Source organism: Augochlora pura, chromosome 3 (genome assembly GCF_028453695.1).
Source record: "Augochlora pura isolate Apur16 chromosome 3, APUR_v2.2.1, whole genome shotgun sequence".
Classification (NCBI taxonomy): Eukaryota; Metazoa; Arthropoda; class Insecta; order Hymenoptera; family Halictidae; genus Augochlora; species Augochlora pura.
The window spans coordinates 27,237,239-27,251,374 of NC_135774.1; the positions used below are offsets into that span (position 1 = coordinate 27,237,239).

The window sequence follows — 14,136 nt, forward strand, 5'->3', positions numbered from 1 at the left end:
ATTGCGGTCCAGGTTTCGAGCGAAGCCGACGGGCGGTTCCGCAGATATCATGTTCGCAGCTCGCGCGACAGATAGAAAACAAAATAGAAAAGAGCAGAAACTAAAATGACTTGATGAATATATAAAAAACAAAAAAAAAAATAAAAGAAGAAACGAACGAAAAGTGTATGTATATCGATACAAACCTCCTCGGTCTCCATCGCGTGATTCGCTTTCCCGTACGCCGTCTGATCGCCGTCGCTCATGCTCGAGATGTCGCCAAAGCTACGACACTGTTAGTGACAACAAAATACAACTGACAAAAGTGTATTCGACAGCCATCGAAGCGGTTTTTTTTTGCCGTTCAGCCGCGCGAACAAGCATCTCGAAAAAAAATGAAAATATAAAAAAAAAACAAATTAAAGAGAAGAGAGAAAAATCATAGTAGGAGACAATAATTGAGAAGTGAATAGAGACCACGGAGACGGAGAAGACATCTGTAATAAATGAGAGATATGAGAAAGAAATAGAGAGAGATAGAGAGAGAGAGAAAAGACTGAGAAATGAGAGAGAGAGAAAAATAGAGAGAAATAGAGAAAAATAGAGAGAAAAATAGAGAAATAGAAAGAGAAATAGAGTGAAGATATAACACAGATAGATACGTAGAAGATCTCGACGCGATATGACCGGTGCACGAGAATCGCGGGCAAATACGATCGTATCGAAGCAAAACGTATCGGATACTTGTTACTCACCAGCTGCTTGATCGACACGCCGGTCGCGATCTTTTCCTTGATCGATCGATCCTGCTCGTGGCGAGTCGCCTCCGATACATATGTCTGTGTCTGCATGCACAAAATACAATGCAACAAACCTAGTTCAGCATGCTTCTGTGGGTCACACGAATGGGTGCGACACACACTCACACACAAACTAACATTCACACACACTTGATACTCAAACACGCGAACGGACTACTATTACACGGATTGTGTGAGAAGGGTGGCAAGAGGGTAGTTACGAGATCGAAAACGGACGGGGGGGAGCTTCAACTAAATCTTGATTACGACAGTGTCGAGGACGGCAAAAGACGTACGGTGTCGAGCCACAATGATCTATAAAGGGAGATCTAGCCCGAACCGAAAACCCACCCGGATTAATTAATCACCTTCCCTGGACGTGCGCTTCGAGCGCGGATTGATTTATAGATCGCTTGCGGATCGGCCCCGACCGTACATCGGAACGCTGACTCTACGTGCAAGGTACTTACGGGTCAAATTGAGCAAGCGCTGGCTCATTAATGCTATCGCGGTCTCTTTGACAATGGGCTTCGCCGAACAATTCCGGGCTGGCGACGGGACGCGACGAAAAGCTACGCGAAATTATCGAGAATTATTCCAGGCTGTTCCAGGTGAGAGGGTAATAGGTTAAGCACTTTAAGATTGTCTTTCATGTATGCTGTGATTAAAATACTGTCTCTCGTATACTGCGATTAGTATACTGTCTTTTATATACTATTTTCTCACATGTATACTGCGATTATTTGTGTAAGAAAATTTTCTAACTTGTTAATACTTCATTAATAATAATGGCGACAAGATTGACGTATTTGCAATCAATAATATTAGATTTAAAACTAGTCTTTATAAAGTCTTTATATGATTCACTGATCTTTTGTCAGTTAACATTTTATTATTATTGCCAAAAATAGCTCTCTAATTTTTATCTCACATCGAAAATATTTTTGACGTAAAATTGGTTCAGACAAGGTTGTTTAAAAATACAGTACCCCTCATTTGGAACACCCTGTAGATATCCCGAACTCGTTGTACGTCGTACGTTGTCGCTGTACCAGATCAATAGTTTCTCATTCTCGACGAACCGTCGTGAAGCATTTTTTCAAACGAAGAGCATCGAAAGAAATTTCCTCGATCGATTTCGTCGCGATTACCTAACATCGGGCATTTTTCAGGGAACTTTTACTGACAGGCTTTCGCCGGCGCGCTCGAGTTACCCCTAACTGCGATACGAAGAAAGAAAGAGAGAGAGAGAGACCGCGTCGCGAATCCGATCGCGGTCAATTTGCTCGGTCGCGCGCGGATGCAATTTCTCCGGCTCGATCCCCGATGTTATTTCGTAACACCGTTGTCCGCGCGGATCTACCGTGTCACCGTGGGGCGCTGTGGGTGGGGTGGGGGGGGAGGGAGGGGGGGACTTACCAAAGACTTGACGTTCACGTTCGACAGATCGTTCTCGGCCGAGAAATCGAGCGATTCCGGTTGCGTTCGCCGGGAACCGGTGTGCATGCTCGGCTCTCGCAAGTTAGAGTTCTGACAACACAGAGAAACACGTGCCACACTGTACACAGAGGACATGCAACACAAACGTATTCATGGGCTCTCGTCCGGTCCCGTGAGGGACACTTAGAAACTCGTCGAGACACCGAGAGAGACTTCCGTGGCTATTCCATCGACTGCGTGCCCGAGGTGTACTTCCGGTTCACGAGTTTTTTGGGAGCTCTCGACACACTGTTCGTGGTCTACTTTTCGAATATTTTCGGAGAGACGGCGGATTCGAAAATTTGTTTAGAGAACTCGGTTATATGGTCTTTGGAGAGTGTGTGCAAAAATATTTTATTTTATTTTTCTTCGGTTGCAAAATGCCAAAATGCCGGCGAAAGAGAATTTTTCTTGAAAATAATAGATGAGGATCGCTAGTAAAATATAGTAAAATAAAGTAGAATAAAATGAAATAAAGTAAAATAAAATGAAATAAAGTAAAATAAAGTATAACAAAGTAAAATTAAGTGAAATAAAGTAAAAGAAACTAAAATAAAGTAAAACAATGCTTTTCAGTAAATACTAAAAAACTATCATTACACTCTCCAAGGCCCAATAGAGTTGCAATAAAAAGTTTCTAATCTGGTATCCAATTCTTCCAAAAAGATTCCTGGAGATGCAAAAGATTGCATCGATATGCTCCATAAAATTGATCGTACCGCAAATATTCCGCGAAAGAAGCTTCCAAAATCATCACAAAAATTAGAAAAGGGTACGCTCTCGTCCACAGAACAATTCAGTCTAAGAACGGCGTAACGAAACTTCAACGGTGCCGAGAAAAAGAGAAGAATGCCGCCGACAAAGGTATACCGTTCAAGTATCGAGGATTCCACGGCCAGCTAGTAAACGAACGAAGTAAAACGGAGTAAAACGTAGATAAACGGAGTTTCCCGTGGCCGCTCATTTCCCGGCTGGTTTCCCAGGCGATGGAATAGCCGGTCGCCGTGGCCGAATGGAACGGAAGTCCCGATTTCCTCTTTCGAACGCTGTCGATTCCCTTGCGCGCGCGGGCGCGTTCTCTCGGCGGAACAATTACTGCGAATATAAGGAAAAAAGACCGTGCCGCGGGCGCAAAACATCACAGACGTCCGGTTCCTCTCTGTCAATTAAAGTGAAAACCCGTTGGAAACTAACCGCGCGCGTTCGGAACCGTGCGGGAATCATGCGAACGAGGAATTGGTACCCGCGCGGAGGACTTCCGGTGCGTCGACGACGATCGTCCCTCGATCGGTGGTTCGCTTATCCAGCCGCTAATTAACGCGATAACGGTTCATGCAGGTTACTTTATACCCACGCTATGCGGTCTCCTGGCCCGCCTCGATCCTCGATTTTGGCCCACCTTCTTTGCCCCGAGATCCGGTGCTTCCGCTCGGAAGAACGCGCGCGGGCCGCCGCGTCCTCCGCGTCCTCCGCGTCCTCCGCGGCGGGAGGACGACGCGCGCGGACGGACCCTAATCCCTTCTAAATAAACGCCTGCACGAGAATTGAACGGGCACCGATCGCCGTCTCGTCCACTTACCACGGAGATGTTCTCCTTCTCCAGCTCGTTCTTCTTGCTCTTCTTGGTCTTCTTTGTGCGGGGCGTGAGGTTCGGCGAGGCATCGTTCCCGGCTACGCCCTCGATCTTCTTCTTCTTCGTCTTGGTGCCGCTCTTCGCCGTCGACGAGGTCACCACGGTCGACGTCGTCGTTATTGTCTCCTCACGGCTCTCGCTCTGCGTGGAAAAACCAGGATAATTAGACCTTGATTGCTCGGCATTTGCGACCACGCGGAAAGACCCCCCTCTCTCTCTCCCTCCCTCGCCATTTTTATTTCACCGTTGCTTATTCCCGAACTGGGCCACTCTTTGTTCGTCGCGGGTAGACGGGTCGCGGAATAATCGAATCACGTACGACCTCGGCGCAAATGCTTTTCCTAACAATCTTGATGACTGCGCCGAAGTGCGAACGCGCTGTCAACAACCGTGGAACGCGTGTTCTTTAAACCCGGTAAGAGGTTGCGTACACTTGTCTCGCGGAAGCTTTCTAATCAAAGCGACGCTACAACCATTTACACACTATGAAAGTTGGAGGACGAATCATGGGAATGATTACTTTAAATATAATGATTTTATAAATTTTTAAATGTAATAAATTAAATTTGCGCCATGTATGCTTGCCTATTCATATATTTTCCTATTTTATATTTTGACATCTGCTTTGTATTACATTTTTTATTATATTTATTTATATTAAATTAATTTATATTTTCCATTATAATTTTAAATATAATAAAATAAATTCGTGCTATGTATGCCTATTTATATATTTTCCTATTTTATATTTTTACATCTACTTTGTATGGAATCATTGTCTGCAGCAATGATTGTAATATTCGGTAATAATATTCGATAACGCGCGAGACATTTCGTTATCTGGCATTCTAGTTAAGTTTGTGGGACGTATTGGTTCGTTAATAATAATGTGATACCCCGGCGTAAGTTCTCCCATGCAGGATCGATAGAACTTGCCTCCGGCGCATTTCCCGATACTTTGTCGCGAAAACGTAGCCGATATCGGTCGTCATTAAAACGCAGCACCGTGGAAGATTGCTGATCTCGCAAGAACGCGTCGCAATAGTTAACGACCGGATTGAGGAGCGTGACGGCCAATTTCCCTAACGACGGTGCACGCGGATATCGCGGTGCGCTGGGAGACATCCGTAGGGAGGATCCACCTGGAAAGTTACGAAAGATTGAAAGTGGAGACGCTAATAACAGCGATCGGCCGCCGCGACCTCCTTCTGTATGTTTTCCTACGGCGGCCGAAGCGATGGCCAACCTCTCGTAATCCTTTTGGTCTTGGACGAAGCGTCGACGAACCCGGCGATTAGTGTCGCCGTCGTTCTCGGCACGACGGACTTTTTCGCGGGCGTCCGCTAAATCAAGGCTGACCGGTGGCCTACTATTTTGCATATTGGAAAGGTGACACTCCGACAGGCTGAGTGTAATCGCAACGGGCGGGTTTTCTACGGCCACGATAGAGAAATGGTAACTCGTCTTCCTGCGCGCGGCACGAAAGTGGATCGCGCGCCCGTTGGACGAGAGCGATGGCTGAAATCGGGTCGGAATTCTCGACCGATCGACATTTTATGCGGAATCGATCTGGTCGAACATCCTGCAGCTAACTGCCCGGCGCATCTCTGCTCACGACGGTGACAACACGAGAACCGGCGGCCGTTTTCACCGTTGCAGATGATTTCGTTTCGTGTTTCACGCGAAATTAAATGTCGCGACGCGAAAATAAAGTTCGAATAAATTCTGTGTCCGCGCGACGCTTCATTGCACTGCTTTAATTTAACGCTGGATTTACGGGACCAGAGTGGAACGACAGATTTTACATTTTTCATCTGCGATCGTTAAAGATGCCAAGATACATTAACGAGGAATTTTATTCGGCACATGTTATCTTTTATTTTACCCGGAACAAATATTACGACAAGAATCGCTAAAAATGGATGATCGTTACTTTTATAAAGAGGAATAAAGGAGCTTTATTTTAGTGCTCCGTAAATCTAGCGTTAACACGCTCTACGCCGAGCTATTTTTACTCGACTCTTCATTCTAGCTATTTGTTATTCCACTAAAACTTGCTATATTATTACATAACCTGACTAGCAATGTTTTTCGGATAATTATAATGTTGTTAATAAAATAATGTTTTTTAGGTTTAGATAATTGTTAAAAGTGAAACAGTTGATACCACGAGAATCAATTTGGTATTCATAAAATGCACTTTGTCACATGAAATGGAAATACCATAAGCTAGGAAAATGATTTCAGATTTTGCAGTTAAAACGGCTTCGAGTGCAAAGGGTTAAGGATGAGTAAGGGCTAATCAACGCAGCGTGGAAGGCATCGTAGTGCAAGGGGTTAACTCACAATTGGCGATTTTTGCGCGTGGAGTTTTCAATTACGCAAGATCGATAATGATATAATTTAATTTGTATATAATTGATATAAAAAATTCCTCACGGCGTTGTTAATGGTTCGAAAATATATTATACGATAATAAGCGGTTCAGGTTGTCCGGGTTGAACAACTATTACCGAGACAGATCAGGGAAACGATTCGAGGAGGGAACGGGAGCAGGCGCGTACCAAGATTTGTCGATCTATTTCTGGAGTCCCGCAATTAGCAACGCCGAACAACTTCACTTCGTTTAACGCACAGATGCGTCCGGGTTAAGAAGCCACGCGCAGCCGCTTTCTTCAATTAATAAAACGGCCTGAGTTACGAGCGGTGCAGAGCGATGAAAGGGCAAACCGGGTCGCGCATTCCTTTTCCACGCGTTAATAACGTATTAACAGCGAGATGGTTATAGATCGCGTGGCCGATGCTGCGTCTCCGACGGCGAATCGCGTCACGCGCAAATATTTCGATCGTTTCCTGCCCTTTTTCGTGTCGAGAATCGCAAAGCATAAAAGAAACAGTATTCACTGACAATTTTCTTTTCATTGACAATACTTCTTGTATTCCTAGATTTAAAAATATAATAATTACACCGCGAATTTTAGGCATTTATAAATAAAATAGATATTGGAAATTTAAAACAATTAAGGACATCTACGTAGTATTTTCAGTTCGCTCAAATTATTAATGAAAGGAAGAAATATATATTAGGTTCATGTTGCTTGCAATTGACGAGGATAATTTTTAATTTGCATATAGACCCGTAGTCTAATAATTATTATATGATGAAGGAGAATTCAAGAAATTAAATCAATTTTTATACGAGTCTAGTTTGTTGGAATTAACGCAGGAGATCTTGCAAACTAAGTTTATGATCTTGTAATAAATATTGTATATGTGAACGGTTCAAAAGCCGATTAGTATAAGTCCAGTTTTCTTTGCAAATCAGTCATTCAGTGCAAATTAACCTTAATCTTAGTTATAAGTCTGTAATAAACGTATTTATTTTACCTTTTCACTTGACTCTAATTTCGAATTGTTAATGTGAAAACTATCTCACAGGAAGCAATTTAATAGACTTCTTAGTTCAAGCATATTTTATAGAAATAACAGAACCTCCTAGTGAACTTGATATTCTTATTCTTCTGAAACAAGAAACGCTGGTCGCTTCTAATGCTCGACAGGCTTATCGCGAACAACATTTTAGTATCCCCCGATGTGGAGCATCCGAAGCGACCCCGTTGTGTCAGAATCGGATCCCGGGTCTAGTAAAATCGTCGCCGTTAATTATTCCCCGGTCTTCCGCGCGACCATAATCAAGCGTTTACAAGAGAACCCCGCGAATTGGAACGCCGCTTAAAAGCGGAGAGCGTCGCTCGCTCGACGATGCTTGGAAAACCGGGAAAGTCGCGTAAACGATGCCTGTAGATAAGTAAACGACACCTCGACGAGAGCCACCGAAACGCGGCCGGCGATTTCTCACGGTGATTTTTATCGTGGTCGTTATGCCTAATGAATTTCCGGCGCGGCGGTTCACGGACGTCGAATGGCCGCTTAACTCTTTCAGGCACAGAATTTTAGGAAATAAATGTAGACCCATGTGTGTGGCACAAAAATATCATCGCGTTTTTAATTAAACAAAATTAGTATATTTTTATTGAAAGCATGTAAAAGCTTAACCCCTTGCACTACGAACTCTTTCAAAACTGCCTTGATTAGTATTTTCTCATCGTTAATAATTATTTGTCTGCATTCACTTAAATTCCCAAATTTTGACGACAGAGGATTCAAATTTAGTTTCCATTTAATAAAAACGACTGGCAATTAGATTTGTTAAACTATTTACGAAATGTTCGCCACGAGTCTGACTCGTTGTTATAGTGCAAGGGGTTAAACAAATAGTAATCCAACTGAATTTGTCGTTATAGAATGGGACTCAACATTAATTTCTGACCAATTTTGAAAATTTATTTTTATTGCAATATATTTGAGCAAAACGCATTCGACTATGATTTTTCAAATGCGAAAGAGATCTAATGCCATCCTCTATGATAAATGTGAACTTTTTAGTTTTATTTTAATTAATTAAATTGCTTTTAAACGTGTTAAATGGTCTAACTGTGTCACATGGATTCATAAATGAACAGAGTAAAACTGCAGGTATTTCAATATTACGAGGTGGGAATAAAAATGTCCCGTAATGAGTTATCGTGTATCAAAGAGGTGGGTCATTTTTAATCCGACCGTGCCCCAAAGAGTTAAACGAAGAAGACCCGAACACACCGGGCCCGCCTGACGAACTGTGAACGCATCTCACTACGGTGAAACTCTCTGTTCGGTTCGTGCAGCCGCGCCGCGAAGAAACGCTCCGCGTTTTCGCTTTAATTGAAACGATCGCGATTACCGTTTCTGTTAAATATTCATGCGCGGACCGGAGCGGATCGGTGGTTCGGTTCCCACTGCGCGATCGTTTGCGGAGATCGCGGGTCTCTGAGCACGGCGTGTTGGTAAACATCGCGGAGAGGTTTTGGTAGAAATTCATATCGACTCTGCCGTAGTTTGCCGAGTTCCTGTGTTAATTGACACGGAGGGGGGAATTGTTTCTAGCGAAACAAACGGTCGCTGAGAAATATTCATGGGACCTCTCTGGCCCGCGGTCGAGTCCCCCGCCGGTAATGGAAAGCTGTTATTTCCACCCTGTGTGTGCCACCGTGTTTGCCCAGACTGTGAAGCGACTTCAGTTAGAATTTTACTTCGGGCAAAATTGACTGTGTTTTTGCATATAGTACGTGCATCAAATTTTTTTGTAAATGAAAGATTACGAGGTTTGTTGATTACGATTGAAATAAATAAATGTCTGAGTTGATGAGAAATGGGTCATCGGTGTTAAATGTCATCTTAACTCTCTTTTAATTTGCTAAAATTGTTATAACACGTTCGAAGATAATTTTTATATATATTATCAATATTTTAGATTTGAGAAAAGGTTGAAAGTGTAATTGTTGTATATGTCACAAGCTTCAATTTCATATGCATAAAATGCAGTTCGTCGTACAAAATAGAAATAGTATAAGCTAAAAATATTATTTTGGATTTACAGCTAAAATGCCATCGAGGGTAAAGGATTAAAAGTGCTGATAGTACCATAAACTGAACATAAACATAAACTGAAAGTACCATAACTATATTACTAAATTCTTTCCATGTACCCCAATATCATATTTCGCCTACACATTTTTACCATAAATACATAAAATCCCCCCTCCGCTAATCAGCATCGAATAAAAGCAAGAAACGCTAACCACACTCGAAGTATCATCGCAAGCCTGTTCAATGAATTATTCAACGGTCTCGTCTCAGAAAAAAACGATATCAGAACTTCATCACCTAAGCCTCGAAAAGAAACAATTTCGCTTGCTCGATCTCGCGATCATTTCCGCTTATTACGCGTAATAATAGCGTCTCGGGTGGACAGAGTCAGCAAGACTCGTCCATCGTTCGCTCTGGTTAATTACGCCGGCAGCGAAAGTTGGCGAACGAAATTTCATTCCGATTGTCTGCGCCATAATGAAGAGATCTCCGCGCGACGGAGGAATTAGTCGCGAGAATAGTCGGCGGTTATCGCGATCTTCTCTTATTAGGCGATAAGACCGGTCGATCGGCACAATGGTTCGTTACCGGCGTTGTCTGGGACGGTAGATCCCGCGCGCGTGGTTCGAGCTGGTCTCGCGCGCGCGCGTGCACGGTCCGCAGAAGACACGTAATTACGGGGCGAAGGACGTACACTACGCGACAAAATGATATGAAACCTTGAAATGATGAAACCTTTCTGTACATTATTGGTTTCGAGAAGCACGAAAAATTCTGGGGTGTCCTATCATTTTGTCGCGCAGCGTAACTCTCGAAGGAACCACGATTCGAGCCCGCGATTACGCTCGCATTCTTCCGAAAGCCGAGCGCCACGTTTCGAAAGTCATGGAGCCACGCGCGCGCGCCAAGTGCCGCGGACCGTATCATCTCGCGTTGTAATTAATATCTGTTGGCGTTGTGTGGCATCGCTTCTCGCGCGCGCGCGCGCGCACTGCATTGGCAACGATCGAAGACGATCGGAACGGATCCGCGATCGACAGCCGCGATGAAAATTTAAGATGGTCACGGTGAATAGAGGAGCTGCCTCTTTCCGCCGGCATTTTCGTAACATCTACTTTCTAAACACGGCCGGCTGCGCGATGATGATTCACCCTCGTGATTTTCGGATCGACCGTGACGACCGTTCGATCACCGTCCGCGGAAAAATCACGGCGATCGCGATCCATCGGGTTGCCCGATGTTGCAACAAGTGCCGGCTGATTAATAATACATCGCTGATTTATCGGCGAATCGATCCTCGTCGTTTGAATTAACTGGACGGCCATAGACGCCTACCAGATGTTATCTGAATTCCAGAAAATGGATTTTATAGAGTTGATTTATTCGAGCGATCGAGTCTTCTCTATTGATATTCAAATAGTTATTTAAATCACGAGATTTGAAGATTTTGTAGCAATATTTTATCCTGACAAGAAGTGCTCTGTTTTATTACTATATTCCATCGATTCATCCTCACGATTCTTCTTCTTCTTAACAGAATTAAATATGGCAAGAAAAACAACATAATTTTTACCCCAACAGACAAAGTAAAAATTTCTCCTGTTAAACTTCATCGGAGCTGTAAATTGAAAGACCCGTTTCCTCCACATAAAATTCAGTAATATAAGCGAATACAGATTTTTCAAATCAGGGCGTTTCGCGGAAGACATAACTCGTCGAACAATGAACACCATACTGAAACGGCGAGTATAGAAAACTCGATTGAAACTTTGATTCGGATCTATCTTAATTAATTGGATCCGCTGCGTGCGCGATGCCCAGCACTTTAACTCTTCTGCCAATAACCTGATACCTAGTTTCAAGCCTCGTTTACCACTTTTCTACCACTACGCGTCGAACCTTCAACATAAATATGCTAACAGACAGCTTCCGGCGTTCTCGAGGCGATTCGAATCTAAGGCGCACCTGCGTGCAGAACTGTCTCCTAGAAAGTGAGAAGAAGACCGCGCGCGGCGGGGCCTCTCAGACGAGGCAACGCTTCGCGGGCTCTCAGCGACGCGTCGGGCACTGTCGGACGTGTTCAGCTTCCGGAGACGGAAGCGTGGTTCACACACGAAGCGTGGTTCACAGACGTACCGTGGAGAATCGTCGTTACCATCACGCGAGCCGCGTCGACGCGCCGGTTTCCCGCGCGTTGCCCCTCGCTAACGATTTCGGCGGCCGCTTCCGGACGCTTCTCGAACGGATCCGCACACCTCGCTGCACGAACACACCGTTGTCGCGCGAACACACCGTCGTCGCACAGATGGACGAACGCGCGCACACTTGTCGCCGGGAAAATCGATCTCTCGCGTTGGTACGCGTGGAGACGAGACGCGCGAGGCACCGGCCCACCCACTCAGAACGACAGCGCGCGTCTACCTTGGCAACGAGGTCGACGAAAGCTGTGACGGAGGAACGTCGGCGAGCGAAACACCACCACCAGGAAGGAGACGGAAGAGACAAGGGAGTTTGACGAAAGGTAGGGGACAGACTTGCGGTTCCCGGCGTCCTGGGACACGCAGCTGGTAAAAAGCGTAATTGTCGTTCAAAGGCAAGGTTCGCCAATTCGATAAAAGGCTCTCTCGTTACAGCGATTGCTTTTTTACCGTTTTACGAGAACTGTACGCCGCGGACCGTTTCTAATTTCATAGGAACGCCGTGTCAAAATCGCGCGGCTGTTCGCATTTATTCGAGAAGACGACGGCGAAGATCGAAAGTGAGTGCACCGGGTATGAAACGATCATTTCGAAACGTTTGGAGAGAATTAATGGTCTTCCTTGATTGTATAATTGTTCAGAAGAATGTCTGAGGTGAACATATGTTCTATGAGAGAGGTTCTGTTTGAATTTTATAGATTAAATTCAGGTTGTTATTGAGTGAATTGTAGTATTAGATTGTCTGAGAGAGATGTCAGGTTTGCTTTTAGTATTTAAGATGATGTTCCTTTGAAGATTGATTTAAGATAAAAGGATAGTGACAGTGACCTCTTCCTATCTCAACTATCACTCTATGCAACAGTATAAAGCATTCGAATGAAATTTCATTCGAAGAATTCACTTAGATAATATATTATTCCAAGACTATATTCAAGCCAAATTTGATCGAAGAATTTATTCGAATAAAATATTATTCCATGACTTTATTCAAGTCAAATTTGATGGAAGAATTTATTCGAATAAAATGTTAATCGAAGTATCTATTCGACTAAAATTAAATTCGAAAAATGCCCAACACTGTCACCCACGTGAACACTTTCTACAATAACCCTATCAGCAAAGTAACTCGGAAAAGACCTAATAAACTAATGCATTCACCAGGACCGATAAAGAATGTTCTGATAAAAATCCCAGGGATCCCAAAAACGTCGAGCGAAGAGCACAGTGAACAGGAATCGTCAGGACAAAGGATCGAAGGGAGGTTGAGGATATTGTCGAACGATCGAAGACCAAGTCCTACCTTGTTGATGATCATCCTCTTCGATCCTCTGCGGAGGACCGCTCGTCGACCGGCTGGATCCACGGCTCTGGAGATGTCTGGGCTAAGCGAGTCCCAGGTTCAGGAAACTCGGTGCTCTCCAAAGCGTGGACAAGCCGGGAGAGGAAATCGTGGGGATAAGGTGGATTTCCGCGATTGGCCGTTTCCACCGGACACGGGGAGACGGTTGGCCGCGCGCGTGTTGCCCAGGTGAAACACACAGGGGGGCGAGCGGGGAACACGGTGTGCTCATCGGGCAGAACGAAAGGTGGCCGGGCCCCCGGGATCCAGCAGCAAGCGGAGCCACCGGATTGGTCGACGGTTATAGTCGGGCCGGTGTTGTTGGTGGTGCGCGCGGTCGTTTCGTCGTTTCACGAAAGATCGACCTCGATATCACACCGGCCGAGCGTGTTTCACGTAACACGCGCGCGCCGGTTTTTTTCTTTCGGAAAATCGGATCCTGACACACATCGGGACTATGCCCTGGAAACCTGGGGACCTTGACCGGTTCTGGCTCAAGGTCGCCGGACGAAAAGGATACCCAGGATCTCGGATGAGGGCGACCCCGTTTTTGAAGATCAGCGAAAAGGATTCGCTGGAGAAAAACAGCTGTCTTTAATCCTTTGAAATGTTACGAGTCAGACGAAGATTAATAATAACATTATTCTGCGATTCTTCTCTTCTATATTAAAAGAAAATTTGGCTCTTAAATTTCAGGAATGAAAGGAAAATACGTACATTTTTCAACAAAAGTGAAGACTACATTTACATTTTATTAAATTGAAAGATATGTATTAAGGTTAAAGCTTATTGCAATACCGTGTTACTTTTATCGCATATAGCAACCAAAAAATATAAGAAAAACGTAAGATAGAAAAATACAAATAAAAATCGTGAAAAGAATCGCATGGGTTAACGAATCCTGAATAAATCGTCTTCGATTCACAAAGGCGAGCAGCTTCGTGCAATTTGTGGTCGAGGCAATAAAACCGGCAGCTGTACGTGAAATTGTTTGATCGTTTACTTAGAGTACTCGAAGAAAAATGAAAGTGCAAAAACACCGTTGCCCACAACTTCGCAATCGTTTCCTAACGATCTCTCTTCGGGCGCTAAACGTGCCTCGAGCATTCATTTTCTCCTCTTTCACTCTAAAATCCGAGTTCATTGCCCATGAAAGACGTAATTAAACAGCTAGAAAGGAGAGTACTATAACCGGATAACTCCCTCGGTGAACGGGGCCTAACCTTTAGCTTCGGTACCAGG

The 14,136-nt window shown here is 44.3% G+C and overlaps 1 protein-coding gene across 13 annotated transcripts in view; it reads right to left on the reverse strand.

Moving 5' to 3' along the window:
* Nucleotides 1–12,909, reverse strand: part of LOC144478834 (uncharacterized) — a 51,618-nt gene extending 38,709 nt beyond the window's left edge. For 7 of the 13 annotated variants that reach the window (XM_078197136.1, XM_078197133.1, XM_078197130.1 and 4 more), the window contains exons 1-5: nt 12,856–12,909; nt 3,838–4,032; nt 2,199–2,309; nt 735–824; nt 186–272 (exon numbers count right to left, since the gene is read on the reverse strand). In XM_078197136.1, coding sequence (XP_078053262.1) covers nt 186–272; nt 735–824; nt 2,199–2,309; nt 3,838–4,032; nt 12,856–12,870 — 498 coding nt within the window. In that variant the 5' untranslated portion in view covers nt 12,871–12,909. The remainder of the gene's footprint in view (nt 1–185; nt 273–734; nt 825–2,198; nt 2,310–3,837; nt 4,033–12,855) is intronic. The other 6 variants (XM_078197140.1, XM_078197139.1, XM_078197142.1 and 3 more) reach the window with 4 other exon arrangements.
* Between the last annotated feature and the right edge of the window lie 1,227 nt (nt 12,910–14,136).